The sequence below is a fragment of the Chiloscyllium plagiosum genome, chromosome 34 (assembly GCF_004010195.1).
Source record: "Chiloscyllium plagiosum isolate BGI_BamShark_2017 chromosome 34, ASM401019v2, whole genome shotgun sequence".
Lineage (NCBI taxonomy): Eukaryota > Metazoa > Chordata > Chondrichthyes > Orectolobiformes > Hemiscylliidae > Chiloscyllium > Chiloscyllium plagiosum.
Genome location: NC_057743.1, coordinates 20092443 through 20114221, shown reverse-complemented (window position 1 = coordinate 20114221; position 21779 = coordinate 20092443). Strand labels below are relative to the sequence as shown.

Sequence of the window (21779 nt, the reverse complement as noted above, 5' to 3'; positions counted from 1 at the left end):
CATGCCGACCAGATATCCTAAATTAATCTAGTTCCATTTGCCAGCACTTGGCCCATCTCCCTCTAAACCCTTCCTATTCATATTCCGATCCAGATATCTTTTAAATGTTGTAATTGTAGTAGCTTTCTCTAGCAACTCATTCCATACACATACTGCCCGCTGTGTGAAAGAACTTCCCTTGGGTCCCTTTTAAGTCTTCCCTGCTCACTTTAAACCCATGCCCTCTAGTTTTAGACTCCGTTACCCTGGGGAAAAGACCTTGACTATTCCACCCTATCCACGTCCCTCATGATTTTTTATAAACCTCTATAAGGTCACTTCTCAGCCTCCAACGCTGGGGGGAAAATAGCCTCTGCCTAGAACACAAACCCTCCAACCCTGGCAACATTCTTGTAAATTTTTTTTGCACCCTTTCAAGTTTAACAATATCTTTCCTGTAGCCGGGAGACCAAAATTGCATGCAATATTCCAAAAATGGCCTAATCAATGTCCTGTATAGTTGCAACATAAGATCATAAGACCTGGAGGCAGAAATTAGGTCATTCTGCCCAGCGAGTCACCTCTGTCATTCAATCATGGTTCCCGCTTTCTCCCCATAATCCTTGATCCCCATGATACTCAAACATGACCTTCTAACTCCTGTACTTGAGAACTGACTTTAGACAGACATTAACAAATATTGCCTTGTACAAAGTCAAACTTGTACTAGTTTCTCTGACTGTCTCGATAATCTGTGGGGCGACACTGAAAATAATTTGTGTTTATATAGCATCCTTAATGCAGGAAAGTATCTTGAAAAGATTATAGAGTCATAGAGATGTACAAGACAGAACCAGACCCTTCGGTCCAACCCGTCCATGCTGACCCGATATCCCAACCCAATCTAGTCCCACCTGCCCATATCCCTCCAAACCCTTCCTATTCATATACCCATGCAATGCCTTTTAAATGTTGCAATTGTACCAGCCTCCAACACTTCCTCTGGCAGCTCATTCCATACATGTACCACCCTCTGTGTGAAAAGGTTGCCATTACCTGGAATGTATCCAGATATAACCTGACACCAAGCTAAAGCAGGAGGTATTAGACAACAGGTTAGTAAAAGCTTGAGCAAAGATGTGCAGTGAAATGTTATTGAGATATTGGGGGTCTCGTGGCTGAAATCACAAGGTACACATGGTGCCCCTCCCACCCAACCACACACCAAACAGGCAGCAGTGAGGCCACCAGTGGACTTTCCCCTGGAATCAAGAGCTTCCAGCCTGAGGAAGAGTTCCCGGTCAATCACAGCCTGGCAGCTCTTCCAATGGAGCCCAATGCCTCCTGCTGAAACAGCATCCCCAGATTGCCAGGATTGAGGAAGATCCAAGCAAAAGCAACGTGCTGTCGGTGGAGGGGTGAGGAGAGGGGTGGCAGTGGAAGCAAGGCTGGCTCCCAGTGGGCCTACCCCTTCCCAGTGATCAGTTCTTTGATCAGGGACTGACTCCCTTTGATTGAGGGACACTTCCCCCAATGCACCAAGTGATGCAGAGCCCACGGGTTAGCAGCTATTATGAACACTTCACAATGACAGGCTTATTTGTAGCTATGTTATTCCCAGTGATTACAGCCTGAAGCCGTAGATTGGCTTTCAATGGCCATGTAAGGGCGTCAATTGATAGCGAGTCAGGGACATCATTACAAGCTTTCCAACCCAGGATTGAATGCAGGGAAGGTAGGGAAGTGGTGAGGTTTGTCTATGCATCCAGTGAAGTGCCTTTCCCAAGTCCAATCTCAGCATCATGGAGAGAAGAGGATTCCACCATAGTCTGCAACGAAGATTTTAAAGAAACAGTGGATTGATGGGAACTGAAGGTGTAGCCGCCATTTATGTTGTGTCGGGTTTGGAGATGTGTAAGGCTCCAGAGCAATGCAGATCTTGGGCGGTTTGTAGGGCTGAAGGTTTCCACGGTTGGTAGGGAAGAGTTTTAAATATGACTATGAGGATTTTAATTCTCCCTGGCACTGGACCTAAATCAGGATTCTTCACACGTGAAGCCACATGGTAACTGTCAGGAGAACATGTTATCAAATGGGATCACTCTGAGCCTGAGCCTGAGCCTGACCCTGGTCTCAACCTGCTCTTTCCAGGAGCAGTCACCTTATAGTGAGCAGAAGTGGCTGGCCTGACTAATGTTCTCCCCATCTATGCAGTAACTATCACTCTATATCCAACTGACCACAGACCAGAGACTGAACTGCGAACTTTTCAACCTGTGTGGCTAGTACCATAGCCATTTACCCATTGAACCAGAGAAGCCGAATGACAACCACTTTAAAATAAGCAGAGAATTACCGTCAGGTTGCAAGACTCCATCAGGCATCCCAGGGTTTTAGATGAATCCACAGTTTCTATCGCCCCAAGATCCAAACTCTTGCAACATTTAGAAAGCCAGAAACTGATAATGCACACAAGAAAATAAAATTTGTGCAAGTTTATTCTGTTTATTGTGTGCACAATAACAAAAATGATTTTCACCTTATTTAGCATCTTTAATGTAGCAAGGACCTTCACTGGAATGATATACCTGACTTTAAATTCTCAATGTAGCTGCACATCATTGGGACAAGCCTCTAGAATTACCTTTCAGAAGTTGTTGGAATTGGACTGGATGCTTGTGACTGTGGTCCCATCGGGAGTTCCTTGAAACTGGGACCTTCCATGAGAGTTCCCAGCTGCTCTGTGAAATCAGCCACATCCACATTGCCACTATCTGTTCTGACAGCTCTGCGTGGCTCTTCCTTTTTGTTATGCGGTGAGGTGAAGAGCTTGGCTTGTACCCAGACAACAGAAGGTAATCTGTTGTCTGCCTGTTGAGGCCTGTGTGAGGAGACAGGCATCTCTCTGCTATTTAGTATCAACTCACAGGGATCAGAACAAATCCAGGCACTTGCACAAGTATGCTTTTAACCAGAACTTAGATGTTACTGTCAATAATGTGCACCTTTTTTAATGTCTACAAATATGGCTGAACTCAAATCAAACCTATTAATTTTCCTTTTAGATTTTCCCTGCAAAATGATGTACCCACAAATGGTCACATTGCATTTATTTGTTCACTACTCTCAATCCTGGAAGATGGGAAATTAAGAGAATTACTTCATTTGGATAATAACAAAATTTAATGTCCGTCCAATGGCAAACTTCTCCCTGCAGTTTAATACATAACAGGGGGGTCAATCAATGTCCTACAATGTTTCAGGAAGTTGGGGTGTTTGGGGAATTAGTCACTTTCACACCCTGTCAGTAAAAGGTTACTCAGAATTACTCAGTATTGCGATCAGCAGTGTGTTAGATAAGGATGAGTAGAATCATTGCAAAATATAGCATGTCACAAAGCAAAAACAACCCAAGATTTTAAGTCTGGTAGTGTGTGTTATAATTATCAAGGAGACTGTGAATGAGGTATGCAATCCATTGTCTGAGACTGTAGTCCTGAACCCACATCTCCACATCACATCCTAAAGCACAACAACTAAGACAGAATAGGACACATGGCTATAAAATCCTCCAGGGGAACAGCAGAGCCCCTTACTCGTGTAAACAGGACTAGTCAGATCAACTGCCTCATCGTCTCAATGCAACATGAATCAGTTAAAGGCGAAAACTCATCGACTTATTTACTATGACATTGCACCTCACCCTCAGGAACCATCAGTGCACTATGAGGGGCTGGTAACTTAGAGATCCTTTCAGGCTATTTGCTTGTAATGGAATGTACGTAATTAGTGTCATCTTTAGTCAATGTCACAATTTTGCATTTGGACTGAGGGAGCTAAGATTTTAAAGTGCTCAATTGTGGAAAATGGTATTTTATTGTATTTTCTGTAGTGTTCACTTTTAAATGTTTTTATAGATTATATATATTTGATGCACAGAATATATTTTTGTAAAAATGAAGGTCCAGAAGTGGAATGAATTTGATCCATGTAGTCGTGTGTTGTACGCACTTAATTTAGCCAATACCAAAAATCACATGAAAGTGAATAAAATTGTGAATGTAGAAATGTCACTCTGTCATTCTCTCTCATCCAATTTCTCACTCCATCACATTCCTCCCACTCACGCTCTCCCACCCTGTTTCATGATCTCTTAAATATTCAGATTGATAAATCTGCATTCACTCACACATTAACATTGTCTCACACTATCTACTACTATTCCTTTCTCATGTGAATTTAGGTATCCTTGCACACATGCTCACAATCTCACATATTCACTTACACACAGCTTGCACAATTCTCTCCTGCGCACATTTTCTCTCAAATAAACTTTCTGCCTCTCAAATGTGTTGTTCCCCTCTCTTTATCTGGAGGCCTGCATTGTTGAAAGTAAGTTAATCTTCCTCTGGACTTGCCTTCAAGAATGTGAAATTAAGTCGTGAAATGTAGGGTGAAGGTTCAGAAAAGCGCCACATTGAAAAGAATAAAGTAATAGGATGAGCTCTTCTTGGATTTTAAAATGGTCTGGATTGTAGAATCAAGGAAAGGAACAGTGAAGGATACAAGGAGCAAGAACAGTTTAAGAGCCTGGAAAAGAACATGTTAGGCTAACCTAATAACCTAATATGGGGCAGCACAGTGCCTCAGTGGTTAGCACTGCTACCTCACAGCACCAGGGTCCCAGGTTTGATTCCAGCGTCGGGTGACTGTCTGTGTGGAGTTTGCACATTCTCCCCGTGTCTGTGTAGGTTTCCTCTGGGTGTTCCGGTTTCCCCTCATAGTCCAAAGATGTGCAGGTCAGGTGAATTGGCCATGCTAAATTGCCCATAGTGTTAGGTGCATTAGTCAGAGGGAAATGGGTCTGGGTGGGTTTCTCTTCGGAGGGTCAGTGTGGACTGGTTGGGCCGAAGGGCCTGTTTCCACACTGTAGGGAATCTAATCTGAATCTAATCTCACAAGAGGTGAAGAAGGAAGTGAGCAGTTGCTTTGATCAGCACTTACCAAACAATCGTACCATTTTTCCTATAGTATAAATTATTGTGATTGTTTGAAATTTGGCAGCCTTGTGTTTGTTCTGATGAATGCAAGGTGAAAGGTTTCAGCAACATACCTCTGTCTTCAGTGCTGCTACAAGTAAGTAGCAGGAGAGCATTACCTATGTATTCCTCTCTCCCAGACACTTGCATCAGTCGCCCCTTGTCAGAAGACACTTGAACAGAGTCACCAATTGTTTGCTAGACCAGGATTACTGAAGCCTCCATTAATTAGGCGGTGGAAAATCTCCAAGTTGCATCTTGATACCCAAGCACAATTACTTCAAGAATTTGTGTGCGGCTAGCAACTGCCATGATCAAACATGTGAGAATTGGCCCTCAGCTAACTCCTGCTGCAGCTTGTTGTTACGGGACAGAATTCAACTCATATTCACACCTTTAAGACAGTGCCACTTAAGGTTGCAATGTTTTAACTTGGCTCATTCATTTGGTAATGTTCTGCCTCTGAGACAGAAAGTTGGGTTTCCCAACCTGACAGCAGCACCTGTGCACAATGTCCAGAGTCTATATCAGCCATGACTAAATGGTACAGCAGACATGATGGGCTCAATGGCCAATTCTGCTTCTTTATGTTACAGTCTAGAATTTAGTGCAATACCAAGGGGATGCTGCATTGTCAAGAGGTGCAGTTATTTGGATGAGATGTTCAATTGGGACCCTGAATTGCTGCCTGGTCATTAGGATGTACAAAATCCCATTGGACTATTTAGGGAAGAGCAGGGTGTTTGGCTGTCTTTGTTAAACCAACACCATGAAACTCAAATTAACTGGTTGTTTGTGTTAACATAATCTTTGCACTTTAAAGTGATCAGTTATACGCAAAATGCTTTGAGAAATATTGAAAGATACAATGGAATCTCTGAGGCCTACCTCTTGCTTGTCCAACTTCAGCAGCATTTCTGGAACTTTGAGGATGCCAACTGGAGACACTGGAAATTCAGTCCCAGCACCACATATTCCAGAAGATTCTTCAGATGTATCCCCCTCTGAATGATATGACAGACCAATGAGGCAAATTACTCCTCCAGGATTGACACACAGAGAGTCTGCCACCAAAACATGTGTTTTAAAGCTCATCTTTTCCACTCAATGAATTATGCCCTGGAGTTACAGCTCAACTGGACACAACTCTCTCTGATACCAACAGAAATAAATGCACAGTTCCTGTGGGAGAATCTATTATTTCCACAACAGTCTCAGAATAAATGAATGTCATTTTAAGAGTTAGACGAGGAGGCATTTTTTGAGAGTCTTTGGAACTCTTTGCCACAGAGACCAGTGGGGGCAGAGTCCTTGTACTTATTGAGGGCTCAGATGCATGGATTCTTGATCAGTCGGGGAATCAAAGGTTATGGGGGAAGGGCAGGAAAATGGACATGAGGAAAGTTGCATCAGCCATAAATGTATTGAGTAACAGAGAAGGCTTCAGGGCCTTAATGGCTACTCCTATTGCTTATGGTCTTATGATTATATCTTGTTTTCCAGTTGTAGATGGGGACACCTTGTGTGTTTTCTAAGAGTCTAAATCACACTGCTTCCTAGCTCTGCTGGGCATTATCTGATTCATGTTCAAAGATGAAGTTACGCTTCAGTTATACAGTACATTGGTGACACCACATCTGGCGTACTGTGTACAGTATTGGTCACCTACTTACAGAAGGATTGTTGATGCATTGGAAGCAGTTTAGAGAAGATTTACTAGATTAATACCTGGAATGAGCAGGTTTCATTAAGAGGAAAGACTATACAAGACAGGCTTGTATCCTCTGGTGTTTAGAACAGTCAGAGGTGACTTAATTGAAACATGTAAGATTTGGATGTACAAAGTTAAAAATCACACAACACCAGGTTATCGTCCAACAGGTTTAATTGGAAGCACTAGCTTTCGGAGCACTGCCCCTTCATCGGGTGATTGTGGAGAATAAGATTGTAAGACACAGAATTTACAGTAAAAGTTTACAGTGTGATGTAACTGAAATTATATATTGAAAAAGACCCAGATTGTTTAAGTCTCTCATCTTTTAGAATGATCATGTTGTGTGATTTTTAACTTTGTACACCCCAGTCCAACACCGGTGTCTCCAAATCAAGATCTGGAGGGGATTTGACCAATGGATGTGGAAAGAATGTTTCCTCTTGTGGGAAAATCTAGCACAAGGTGTCAAAGTTTTAAAAATAAAGGGTCATCTTCTAAAACAGAGATGGGGAACCTTTTTTCCCCTCTCAGACGACTGTAAATCTTTGGAATTCCTTTCCTTAAAAGGCACAGAATCTTTAAATATTTTTAAGGCAGAGGTAGATTCTCGATTATCAAGGGGATGAAAGATTATTGGGAATATCCAGGAGTGTAGAATTGAGGTTAAAATCAGATCAGCCATGATCTTATTGAATGGTGGAGTGGTCTAAAAGGGCTGAATAGCCTTTAGTTGTCCCTTACTCATAAGCTTGATGAGATTTGACATTCAATTCCATTGAGGTTTTTGGCTTTACTTCATTGAAAGAGGTCGCAGTTGATTACGTTCAAATTTGGTATGTAACAGGCCTTGAGGATATAGAAGAAACAGGGCCAGTTGAAGAGCTAGCACCAGCCATGAGGTTGAATGGGCTCCTTCTATGCCAGTTTTATAACATCTTTGTACTGTCAACCTTTTTGTTTCTAGGGAATTTGACGTGGCAACCAAATAGAATCAGGAGTGGATGTGAAGTTGTGTTTAGTTTAAGTTATTTAATGAAATGATTTGTCGGTCACAGCAGATATTATTCACCAGTTATATTAAGGCAGAACCAAGCTTGTAGCTTTGTTACTTATTTGGACAAGATCATGTATGTTATTTACACAATGCCATGAATTGACTTTTAATTAGTACAGAATGTTACTTAGAGTGTTGTATGTGTTAACAACTCCTCTCCCTTTTTCTCCCCCTCTCATTCTGTGCCTGTATAGCTCCAACACCAGTAGAACCTGTTTCAAACGCTTCAGTGGGAGGTTACTAGACATGTTAGCACAACACTCTGACAAGGTCTCTTGTCGTGTGCGGAACTCAGAGAGTGAGAAACGGCTCTTCAAGCAGAGCCCGGGACTGCCTCAGGCAGAGAGAACCTCCTGTTGCAGGGGGGGCGGCAGGTGCTGGGAACACAGATCTTGTTACTCTGTAGATAAGGAATGTCAGAGTGTCTGCCGAGAAGCGGTCAAGCTGTTTGTTTTGGACTTCAGTCTCGCTGTTTATCGGGAGAGTGCTAAAAGCTACAGGCACGACGAATGTGGAATTTTAGGGAGCAGGGGGACAACTGCTGATGGGCGATCACCGCTTCAGAAGCCAGACGATCAGATGGACTTGGAGCATAGAAGGATCAGGCAAGGGAGGAAACGACAGCGTCTAAAAGGTGAGAGAACTCTCTGAACATTAGTGACTTCGCCCTCCGAAAGATGAACATTCCTTTGAACAGATCTAGTCCTGTCACATTAACTAACCATCCCAATTCCATTTTCTGAGGCAGACTGGGCCATGTCGATCATTTCTTGCCTCTAGCTTTGCGTGTTCTTGGCTCTGTCACTCCACCCCAGTCAGAGATTGTGGCCTGACTTCAGTCAGGGAGCAGGATATGACTGACCTCCTGCCCTGGGACTTGGTCATCTCCAACAGGGGGCGGATGGCGGAGGGCAAGACACTTTTGTCTGGGCTGGAGACAGTTTCCGTCATTTGTGACCCAGACATGTCAGATAACTATTCAACTACTAAACAAAAAAAAGTAAACTAACCAGATTTGAAGTGAGCAGTAACAGTTGCGACTTGGGAAGATAGCTGTGTACACACCACAGAGGCAAGATCTGACAGGTAACCTCTCCCCTGAATAAACAGAGCTTGTGTTATACAGTCAGCCTGGTGGAATTTAACTTCAATATATAGAATCTCGAATTGAGAGTTTAGTCTCAGTAACTATGGTAGTAAAAACTGATCTAGTTCACTAAATGTTAAGCAGAGTCTTCCTGGGGGAGGGGAGGGGTCAGGGTCAAGGGGTATCTGGGGCCCAGGCCTGAAGTCTTACTACATCCTCCCGAAGGGCAGCAGCTCAAATCACACACTGAATCAGGCAATGGTAAGGCAACTAAAGGGGCCTTCACCTACCATCCTTGGGGAGTGAGGGGCACTATTCCAGTTCAGAGCTATCAGCCAATCAGAGCCTCTTGAGAGCATGCCATGGGGCTTCTAAAGGAAGAGCCATCTCAGAGAGCTGGGATCATGAAGGATGCAAGACCCAGGTAAGTAATGGGGGGAATGGGGGTTGGAATGGCAGAAGCAAGGGCAGGACTTCCCCTTCACCCCGTTCTCCCCCTTCATAATGTCCTCCCCCTTCACCCCATCCTCCCCGTTCTCTTCACCCTCTCCTCCCTCCTATTCTCCCGCTTCTTCCCCTTTTCCCTATTCTCCCCCTTCTCCTCCTTCTTTTCCTTCTCCCCCTTCTCTCCCCCCCTTCTCGTCTGCTGTCAAGTGACAGCATCCTTCTGGATCTGGTATGTTTCAATTAAGTTACCTCTGACTCTTCTCATCTCTGTAGGATACAGGCCTAGCCTATCAAGCCTTTCCTCATAAGGCAACTTGCTGATTCCAGGTATAGTCTACTAAACTTTGCTGATTGTTCAAAGTGTGATGTGACCTGAATCACATTGCAGTGACAGCTGGCTCAAGCTGCACAGTTTCACAGCCTGACTATCCATTCAAATGTCAGTTAAAAACCAACCATCTCCTGGATGATTGGGAATGCCATGAAAACCCTTTTATCACCAAGTCTTTTGTCTCCTTGTTCAGCAATACTCTCCTCTCTCCTGTTTCTTCCTGTCATAGAACTTTGTGAACCTACTTCTCATCTGGTTTGAGGGTCAGGAGGTGAAATCTCGTCCACCAAGTGAAGTTGGCGAAACCCTGCAATCTTTGTCATCGATGTTATCTTGGTTTCTTACAGCTTATTTCATTCCACAATCAATTCCCAGTGAATATTGCATGAATCAATTCAACAGCTTCAACCAACTGTGTGAGCAGTTTTACCTATCCTAGTCTCAAGAATACTCCACTGTCGGCTTAGCCTTTAGCTTCAGTTGGTAGTACCCTTATGCTCAATGTCACAATGTGCTAGGTTCAAGGGCCTATTCCAGTGGTGCTTGGCTTCAAAAATTGAAGTTGACACTCCAGTGCAGTACTGAAAGAGTGCTGCACTGTCGAGGGTGTTGTCTTTAGGGTGACACTGAGGCCCCATCAGCTGGGTTTTTACATACCACAGCTGCTGGCATGTTGTAGCTTCTGGGTTACCAACCACGGGTGGCTTGTGGCTGAAACAGTTCACAGCTACCAATCCTCCTGTCTGTGCTGAGTCTAAGGGCCTATCAGTGGTAGAGGATAGGTTACTGGAGTCTTAACATAAAGAGTCACTTATATAACATGATAGCAATTAACATTCACTAGTTAGACATAATTACAATGACTAGGAGATAAGTATGTCTCATCTTTGGGACCTTGTACAATACAACCAGGTTCTTCATCCAAAGATATCATCAAAGTAGATGGAGCTAATGCAAATTCAACATGAACTCTTCCAGAACTATTATGATATATAACACTATTTGTCTGCTCAGATGTGTGTAAAAGATGCCAGAGTACTATTTTGAGAAGAGCAGGAGAGTTACGTCTGAACCTTTGGACCATTTTTATCTCTCAACCTGCATCTCAAAGAAACAGATTACCCGTTCATTATCTAGCAGTGTGCAATTCAACTGCTGCATTTCCTACATTACAACAGTGACTCTCCAAAAAGCCTCCATTAGCATTGAGATGTCTGTTAGTAATGAAAATCATTTTATAAATGGAAGTGTTTACATTTTTCCCTTTTATTTGGTTATTTGTGGGTGATGGTAGCTAGCATCCTCTGCTTTAATGATTTGGAGTCCCTGGTGGTATGTTTAGATTAGATTAGATTCCCTACAGTGTGGAAACAGGCCCTTCGGCCCAACAAGTCCACACCGACCCTCTGAAGAGTAACCCACCCAGACCCATTTCCCTCTGACTAATGCACCTAACACAACAGGCAATTTAGCATGGCCAATTCACCTGAATTTTGGACTGTGGGAGGAAACCGGAGCACTCGTGTTTGCATGGGGAGAACGTGCAAACTCCACACAGTCACCCGAGGCTGGGATCGAACCTGGGACCCTGGTGTTGTGAGGCAGCAGTGCTAACCACAGAGCCACCCTTCCTAGTGCCAGCTTGAAGGATATCCCGTATCACGATAGGGATCTGAACAGAGAGATTAAAGATGTGTTGTGGTCCATGTCAAGAGGAGACATAGGGACAGGAATAAGCCACTCAGCATTCAAGTTGATAAAATGTGGCACTGGAAAAAGCACAGCAGGTCAGGCAGCATCTGAGAAGCAAGATAGTCGATGGTTTGGGCAGGACCCTGATGAACAACGATTCTCATGCTCCTCAGATGCTGCCTGACCTGCTGTGCTTTTTCCAGTCCCACACTTCATTGACTCTGACTCACCAGCATCTGCAGTCCTCACTATCTCCTCGTCGCCTCCATCCTCGAGCCTGCTTCACTACTTCAGATCATGGCTGATCATGAACCCCAATGCCATATTCCCAGCGACCTCCATATTCCTTGATATCATTAGTAACTAAAAATCGATCAATCTTACTTTTGAATTTTCTTCATGACTGAGCTCCCACAGCCCTTTGGGATAAAGAGTACGAAGATTCACCCCAATGATTGAAGAACTTTCTCCTCATTTCAGTCCTAATTGACTTGCCTTTTATTCTGACACGGTGTTTCCCAGTTATAAAGATACCATATTCAGGAAAAACATTTTGTATGTTTCTACAAGATCACCTCTCATTCTTCTAAGGTCCAGAAAATACAGGCCCAATCTCCTCAAATTCTCTTCACAGAATGGCCTCACCATCCTAGGCATCAGTCTAGTGGACCTCTGCTGCACTGCCTTTATGACAGTTATATCCTTAATGTTCTGTACAATTGTAGCAAACCATTGTTGCTCCTGCGTTCAAATCTTCTTGCGATAGAGACTAAATATTGTTTGTCATCTGAATTGCTTGCTGCAGCTGCATGCTAACTTTCAGTGACTTATGAACAAGAATATATAGGTCCCTTTGGAGAAAAACACTTTCCAATCTTTCGTAATTTAAGAAATATTCTGTACCTTTGTTCTTCCTGCCAAAATGAATAACCGTATATTCTATTCCATCTGCCATATTCTTGACTACTTACTCAGCCTGCCTATATCACCTTTAAGCTGCTTTGCAGCCTCCTCGGAATTCTCATCCCCACCAAGTTTTGTGTCATATACTCATCAGGACATTTGCAAGAGTACCATTATAAAGAGGAACAACATTTTAAAACATTTTTATATACTCCTGATGAGTGCAAGATGAAAATCTTGTCTTTTTGCAGTATTACTACACATTTAGAAAAGTGCACTATGTTTTGAGTCCCTCTACTCCCAGGGTTTCCACAACAGTTAATGATTTAATCAAAGAATGCAAATTTGTCAGTTTACCTGACCAATGAAATCGGGTCAATAGGAAACACTGACTAGGTTCTTGTACTGAAGAAGAACACTTTTTACTACAAATAAAAAGTTCTAGCCACAGGCAAACAACAATGAAATATGAACATGTAACTCTATTCATTGAAACTATAAAACCCCTTTAAACTGCGACAAACACTTAACTGACAGAGACAAACTAGCCAAAAAAAGTGTTTATTGGTTGATTCAGTAAAACTAGGAAAATGCAGTTCAGTTGGACCAGTGCACATGATTTGCTGAGGTGTTGTTTTTGCTTCCCAAGACCTTCTGATCCCCCTTGTCCAAGTTACTTGATTTCTTCGCAGGAGGCGCAGGGCAACTGGTACTATAATTACAAAGTCTCTTAGTTTATGGTTAAAGGCAATAATTCATTACAACTGGTGGGAGAATCAAGGGCTGGGAAAAGGCACAAAACCTCAGTGTGAGTTGTCGTTCAGTCTCCTGATAGCAGCGATAAAGTAACTTAATACAAAAATACAGGTATCCAAATGAAGCTTGTTGCAAAAGTCAATTGATTATAATGGAAAATTTACATTTGTATATTGTCTGAGAGAAATGAAATAGTTCGGAGCTTGATAGCAGAAAATTTCTTGAGTATTTTTGAGACAGTTTGCTGAAACAATCTGTTCTTGAACCAGTGAAAATGACAGGTCAGATTAGATGACGTGCTGAGTAACATGTCAGAATTAGTCAACAATCTAATGGTTAAATGAACACCTAACTAACAGTTACCATAACATGATTGAATTCAGTGATAGGTTTGAGAGGGATATAGAAGACTCACCTACTATTCAAAGTTTCAAGTTGAGGTCATGCTGAATTTGGAAGAAATTGGTTATTGCCAACTGAGCAGGCAGAGAAAATTGCAGATGTTACATTAAACTTGTTTTGAACCTTGGTTTGGTCTCACTGAACAGCTCTGACCATTACATTATCCATTGCCAGGGGATGAGTTGGCGGACCGGATCGAACATTATTCATTCATTTCTTTTGACCTATTGGGCACAGGGCTTCTCTTGATGACAGGGCTGCTCTTTTGCAAATATAACCAAAATATTTTTCAGTAGAAATGGAATTTGTACTTTGGGTCAACTGTCACAGTTCCTTAACTGTGGTGTTTCCCGTTTTCATTTTAGATTTTCAACACACAATTGTTTTTATCTGTGGAATAATTTCAGATGATTACAACTCAGTTTGTAGTGGACAAATACTGAGAGTACAACATTTGATTGCAACTGCATTTTACTCAGCACGTTTTATGCAGCACATAGTTTCTGCTGTGTTTAACCTGCTCCCCTGATACTGCAGCGAAACTAACCAACTTGACAGGGCAGTGAAAAGGGTGTCTTACTCTGTGTCTTAGCCATGCTGAATTTAAACTGAGTGTAATTGATCGGGCAATGAATGGGATATTTATTTGTATCTGTCCATGTTGCGTTTAGCAATGCTGATGGGGTATTTTTCAAATCATAGATTCAACACAATATGTCCTCAAGCCTTGTCGCGGTCCCCTTTATTTAAACTTTTCAAATACTTACTCACTTCCCGTTTAAAAACCATTGCTTACACCAGTTTCTATTTCTGTTTAGGCAGTGCATGTTGGAACAACCAAAATATGTAAAAATAAGTCAATCTCTCCTTTTAATCTTTTGGTAATGACAATAAATTTATGTTCATTAGATTCCCATTTATCCAGACAAAAATCCATTACAAATGTGAACAACTTTATCTTATCTCCATTTATCCCACTCTGCTCTGGTGAAAAGTGATCCACATTTTTCTTGTTTATACTTGGCAACTTCCTGATAAATCCAATTCATATTCTCTCCTTGGCTTTGAAATCATTTCTGGAGTGGGACAATCTGTCTGTAATGTTTTAACAGCAGCTTAACATTGGTTTAACAGCACCTCTTTGATTTGCTGCTATTTTTAAAATCTGCTAAATGTTTCTTGAAGCATTTTTGTGTTTCTGAACCACTAAGGTTTCCCAACATTTCCAATCCTGAAACTTTATTGTTGGATATTCATGCATTTATGTCGCTCTTTCTGAAGGTAGGTCTTTGGCTTGTTGTCCACTGATGCCTCATCCTGAGCTATTTCCCTGGTGGTTTCTTTTTGGCGAGTGGCTGTTTGCCATTACCATACAGTCTCAGGGCTTGGAGGCAGGTACCAAGTCAGTTCTGAAGAAGGGCCACTGGATCCAAAACGTTAACTCTAATTTCTCTCCACAGAATCTGCGAGAACTGCTGAGTTTTTCCAGAAATCTCTGCTTTTGTTTCCAAGTCATCCTTGGCAGGAATCAATCCCATGATGCTGATGTTATTCCGAATTGCACACTAGCCATCCAATCAACTAAGTTAACCAGTTTCCACTGTTAAATATGGTTTCTTTCTGATGTTTCCCTCAATATCAACTCATGATTTTCTGAATTAATTTTACTCTAAGGTTTATCTGCCAATCTACGAACCTATCTAAGCTCTTTTGATTTGCAGCCTAAAAGTAGCTATTTCCCCTTTTTGTGCAATATGTGCATTTTATTTTTATGGTGCTTTAATTAAAACATATATTGGAAAATGCTAAAAACCTAAAACTAACTCCAAGAGGCAACACTTTCTGCATTCCTTCAGTATATGAAACATATTTTTATTTATTCATATTGGATCATGTTGTCCAACATTTATTGCCCATCTCTTATTGGCCCTTAAAAAGGTAATGGTGGGCCACCACCTTGAACTGCTGCAGTCCAACGTCTCTGATCTTCCCTCTAAATATCAATTCATTGTTTTCTGAATTAATTTAACTCAAACATATATCTGCCAATTCACAAACCTATCTAAGTTCTCTTGATTTGCAGCCTAAAGGTTGTTGCAATATATTTCCAAGTTAGGATGGTAAGTGGCTCGGAGGGGAACTTGTAGGTGGTGATATTCCCATGTATCTGCTGACCTTGTCTTTCTAGACGATGATGTCTGAGGATCTCTGGTGAATTTCTGCAGTGCAACTTGTAGATAGTACACACTGCTGCTGCTGAGTGACAGTGGAGGGGGGAGTGGATGCTTGGGAATGTAATGCCAATAAAGTGGGCTGCTTTGTTCTGGATGCTGCTTGTGTGTTGTGGAGCAGCACTCATCCAGACAAGTGGAGCATGTTCCATTGCACTCCTGATGTGTTTTTGAATGGTGGACAGACTTTGGGGAGTCAGGAGGTGAATTATTCACTACAGTAATCCTATCCTCTCTCCTGTTCTTTTAGCCAGTGTGTTTATTTGGTGAGACACCAGTTGAGTGTTTGATCAATGGAACCTTCAGGACATTGATAATTGAGGTTCAGTGATGGTAATAATATTGAATATCAAAGGACAGTGGTTAGATTATCTCTTATTGGCAATGCTCATTGTTTGGCAATTGGGTGGCGAAAATGTTACTTGCAATTTCTCAGCCCAGGCAAGAGAATTCCAGATCCTAGATCTACCTAAAGACAGTGCTACCAGTGAGAGTAGCAATGAAAATTGTAAGTGCAGCATTGGAGGAGTGCAGAGATCTTAGAAGGCTTTATGGTGGGAGAAGGCTGCAGATGTAGGGAGGGGTGAGGCATTAGAGGGATTTGAAAACAAGGAAATGAAAGTCGAGGCATAGCTGGATTGGGGACCAGTGTAGGTCAGCAAGGTCTATTGCAATTCCTTTATGAATATATTCAATATTTCTTCAAAGAGCTGCAGTATATAAAATTAATCAGACATGACTTCCCTTTTACTAATATGGACTGGCTGTTCTTAACTCCTGTCTTTTTATGCTGAATATCAGTGTTGTCCCATATTATCATTTTGGAAGTTTACCAATATTAGGCTGATCAATAATTACCTGCTTTTTTGAATAGAGATTTTCCTTTGGAAATACCATCCGCTCAAGGATCCTTTCAAGATTGTGCTTAAGATTCCTCAGTATTCTGGATTACAAGCCTTCAGAATTTGTGCTTTTCTGCTTTGAATTCCAATCATGTTTGCTGAATTACTTCCTTATTGAGAGTCATCCTATCTAATTATTTCACCTATTTCTTTTAATTCACTTGCGGGACATAGGTGTTGCTGGTTGGCCCAACATTTGTTGCCCGTCCCTAGCTACCCTGTAGTGCCTCTTCATTTCAACTCCCACACACTTCTGAGGCAAGGTATTAATTTAATATCTCGGCTATATTTTAACCCTTAACCCCCCCCCCCCAACAACCCACCATCCCCTCCTGGCACCTTCCCCTGCCACCGCAGGAATTGCAAAACCTGGGCCCACACCTTCCCCCTCACCTCCATCCAAGGCCCCAAAGGAGCCTTCCACATCCATCAAAGTTACACCTGCACTTTCATAAATGTGATTTACTGTATCCGTTGCTGCCAGTGCGGTCTCCTTTACATTGGGGAGACTGGATGCCTTTCTGCAGAGTGCTTCAGGGAACACCTCTGGGACACCCGCACCAACCAACCCCACCACCCAGTGGCTGAACATTTCAACTCCCCCTCCCACTCTGCCGAGGACACCTCCTCTCTGACCTATCACCTTTACCCCCTTCCTCCATCCACCTACTGCACTCTCAACTACCTTCTCCCCAGCCCCACCCCCTCTCATTTATCTCTCCACCCCCGAGGCTTCCAGCCTCATTCCTGATGAAGGGCTCCTGTCCGAAATGGTGATCTTCCTGCTTCTCGGATGTTGCCTGACCTGCTGTGCTTTCCCAGCACTGCTCTAATCTTGACTCATATTTTAACCTTGATGAGATTCCAATTTTTGTCACTGATTAACCCTATTCTTTAATTTTTGAAAACTCTTTTGATGTTTGTATAAAATCTATCATTGCTCTTATCTTTTCTGACCAATCTCTCTTCATTCTTTCATTTAGTCTTTCTGAAAAATTTCAGGTTAACACTCCAGTGCGGGACTGAGGATATGCTGCACTATGGCGGTAAGCCTTTCAGAAAAGCTGGCCTTGTCTGATCATCAAAGCAGAACTAAACAGTGTCATAGATTTTGATTTTGAAGATTGAGCAAAGTTTTGTAAAAGAAGAGAGATTTAGCCATGGTGTGTTGGCCAATATTTATTCCTTCAGTTTCTCTGTCTTCATGTAGAATCCTCAGTTGTCCAAGGCTTACCGATGCTGGCTCTCCACACATCTTTGGAATTACTTCAGCCCCCTAACATCTCTATCACATCTCTATTACTCTTGCCCCATTATATCACAATCGGGAAATTAGAATAGGCAATGTACAAAGCCACCTCTGCCTGTATCGTGACTGAACCAACACTGTCAGCGTTCTTAAACACTCTTAACACAGTGGTTCCCAACCTGTTCAGTAACACGGCACACTTCAATGAGACAAACAATGCCATGGCATGCCCACTTTTTTCAGGTAAATTGATTGCTCATCAAGGTAATATTTATTGTACTTACTGTAGTAATGGTCTTACTAGTAAGGTTGGTAAAAACAATGACTGCAGATGCTGGAAACCAGATTCTGGATTAGTGGTGCTGGAAGAGCACAGCAGTTCAGGCAGCATCCAAGGAGCTTCGAAATCGACATTTTGGGCAAAAGCCCTTCATCAGGAATAAAGGCAGTGAGCCTGAAGCGTGGAGAGATAAGCTACAGGAGGGTGGGGGTGGGGAGAAAGTAGCATAGAGTACAATGGGTGAGTGGGGAAGGGGATGAAGGTGATAGGTCAGGGAGGAGAGGGTGGAGTGGATAGGTGGAAAAGGAGATAGGCAGTAAGGTTTGCAATATATTGCATGCAACAAGCTAAAGAAGAATCAAATGCATTAACATTTCAAATCCACAGGGAAAATTACACCGTCTTCAACTGCAAGTATTTTCAAACTCTACTTTGTTAGATTATTTCTAACTATTCATGGCCCTATATTTGTTCCATGCATTGCATTTGGTTCAGCAATCTCAATTCTGCAGGGGAGGTGCTGGCCTCGTGGTATTACTGCTAATCCAGAGATCCTGATAATGGCCTGGACACCCAGGTTCAAATCTAACCATGGCAGATGGTGGAGTTTGCAATTCAGTAAAGATCTGTAGTTAAGAACATAATGACGACTGTGAAATTGTTGTTGATTGGGGGAAAAACCCATTTGGTTCACTAATGTCCTTTTGGAAAGGAATCTAGTCTACATCTGACTGCAGACCCACAGTATTGTGGGTTCACACTTAACACCCTTTGGGCAATTAGGGATGGTCAATAAATTCTGGATTATCCAGCAACCCAGATGCTGTTAATGCATTTTAGAAAGATGACTTTTCGTGTTTCTAATAATATTTTTAAAAGTATAATTTTTGTGAAATAGCTGAAATGATACATAATTGAAGTTCAATGGATTTGGGCAAAACACATTAATAGAATAATTTGCAATTTACCAGGTTACTGCGAAACCTGGACCTGCTGATATTCTTGCTATTTTTCCTTTGAATTCAGATGTTCTACCATTGACTGAATTAGTGGATGAATTGCCCCTTAATCGTTTTTCTTCCCCTGTTCTAAAAAGAACAGATTTCACAAAGAAATATGGATCCGGGCAATTTAGCTGCACAGGCTAATATTAGTTTGTTTGTTTCCTTTTACTATCAACAAAACAAAGTACACCAATGCTCTTGCTTGGTTTCTGTGGTAAAAATGATCACGTCAACTGCCCTAGGGCCTGTGCATGGAAAATTGAGAAACCAATACCAATTTTTTTGAGTTGTAATTTTGGCTGGATAGAATATTGGTTAAATTGAAACAATGTTTGATTTACATTGATTTTCATTACCCTTGTACAAAATTTCACAGCAAATTCGGATAGTGTTTGTGGCACACTGGTTGAAAACCACTGCTCTAACACCTGAGCTGGTCATCCCTACCACTCAATCAACATCATTAAAAAAAAACACAGATTATCTGGCGGATTATCTCTTTGTGAGAGTTTGCACAAACTGGCTACCAGGCTTCCTACATTACAGAAGTAATTGCACTTTAATGACCAATAAATCTGTTTTAATGGTGTTGATAAATATTCATCAAGATTCGAGTGGTGCTTGAAAAGCACAGCAGGTCAGGCAGCATCCGAGGAGCAGGAAATCAACGTTTCAGGCAAAAGCCCTTAATCAGGAATGACTAATTGATTGATAAATATTGGTCAAGACATCAGGGCTGACTCCCCCCAACTTCAAAATAATGCCATGGAATCTTTTGCATCCACCAGAGCCAGCAGATAGAGCCTCAGTTTAATATCTTGAGTATAGTGCTCCCTCAGTGCTGCATTGGAGAGTTACTCCTTATTTTCATGGGGCCCAGATTAGAATGGTGCTGGAAAAGCACAGCAATTCAGGCAGCATCTGAGGAGCAGTAAAATTGATGTTTCAGGCAAAAGCCCTTCATCAGGAATACTGTATTCCTGATGAAAGGCTTTTGCCCGAAACATCGATTTTACTGCTCCTCGGATGCTGTCTGAACTGCTGTGCTTTTCCAGCACCATTCTAATCTGGACTCTGGTTTCCAGCATCTGCAGTCATTGTTTTTACCTCCTTATTTTCATGCCGTAGGCCTAGCATAAGACTTGAACTGACAGACCAGAATGTTAATAAGTAACTTTAGCAAATGCTCAAACAGGCTGATCTAGAAACCACCTTTTTATGGTGAAGTTCCTCCACTTCTTTATCACTTAGATTAAAGCAATCATTCATATCATAGCCCCTTCTTATTCCCAAATATATTTCTAATTTGCTGTCCCATTAAATCATTCTCACTGTTTGTGGTCTACGGTAATGTATCAGTCCCTTCTTATTCCTTTACTCTAAAATCAAATCGGTTCAGCTACTGTATCATCCCTGAAAACAATTCCACATCCCATCACTCTATTAGAATCATCAGTTAATATTGCTGTTCCTTCCTTTCGCGGATACTCAGATTCTTCGGAATATTTGTGACCAGGAATGTGCATTTTCCAGCTCCTGCTCAAGCATTGTCTCTGTCAGTTGAATTATACAAAATTTCTATTAAAGCTGCACACATACATGGTTATGCAGTAACTTAGAAGGTATCACGCAAGGTATATGCTGTGTTAAATGTTATCTGAGAATTTAAAGGTATCAGTTGTGAAAAAGCTGTCTGTGTACAACAGATCATTACTGGGCACATTACCATTATGCTATACTTCCCATCATTAATTCAATCCTTTTCACACAGTTACACATATTTTACACAGTTACATACTCACACTCAAAGCAGCTGCTGTCCATTTGACAATCTTACTCATTCAACTGTTCTTTTTGACCTAATCGTTATTATCTTCCTGACTTTCTTTCTATTTAATCGTATCACTTGCTGACCACTCCGGGACCTTGTGATGTTTGCCACCTCTACCAGTATGTGGCACCAGGTAAAAGTTATTTGAGGTAGTTTGCTGTCACTAGTCCTCCTTTTTCTTCTCTTTGTTGTGGGTTTATCCAGTAATTTGTGGCAGAGGATACACCAGTGTGAAGTATCTACAGACGAGGCACTGTTCTTAAATAACAATAAGATTTGAGCAATAAGTTCAATTACATTTACATAGACTAGGACTTTCTTTCAGTAGGATGCAGGAGGTTAAAGGGTGACCTTATGGAGGCTTATAAAATCATGAGGGGGATAGATAAGGTGAAAGGCAGGGTGGGGAATTTCAAGACTGGAGCCATATTTTTAAGGTAAGAGGAGGAGGATTATACAAAGACATGAGGGGTAACATTTTGACACAGAGAATAGTTTGTATCTGGAATGAACTTCCTGAAAAGGTGGTGGATGTGGGTACAGTTACAATGTTTAAAAGACATTTGGATAAGTACATGAATAAGAAATGTTTGGAGGGATATGGGCCAAGCGCAGGCAGGTGGGACTAGTTTAGTTTGGGATTTTGGTTGGTATGGACTGATTGGACGGAAGGGTCTGTTTCTGTACTATGTGACTCCAGCAGCTGGTATACTTACATCTGCTCCCTCCAAAGACTAGAGGGGACTAGAATCTTGATTCCTCAGTTGTCCAAGGCTTACCGATGCTGGCTCTCCACACATCTTTGGAATTACTTCAGCCCCCTAACATCTCTATCACATCTCTATTACTCTTGCCCCATTATATCACAATCGGGAAAT

At 41.9% G+C, this 21779-nt stretch overlaps 1 protein-coding gene across 2 annotated transcripts in view; it reads left to right on the top strand.

Annotated features, from left to right (window-relative positions):
- The first annotated feature begins 8082 nt into the window (after nt 1-8082).
- Nucleotides 8083-21779, top strand: part of arhgef19 (Rho guanine nucleotide exchange factor (GEF) 19) — an 85065-nt gene continuing 71368 nt past the window's right edge. For both annotated transcript variants that reach the window (XM_043675746.1, XM_043675745.1), the window contains exon 1: nt 8083-8420. In XM_043675746.1, coding sequence (XP_043531681.1) covers nt 8366-8420 — 55 coding nt within the window. In that variant the 5' untranslated portion in view covers nt 8083-8365. The remainder of the gene's footprint in view (nt 8421-21779) is intronic.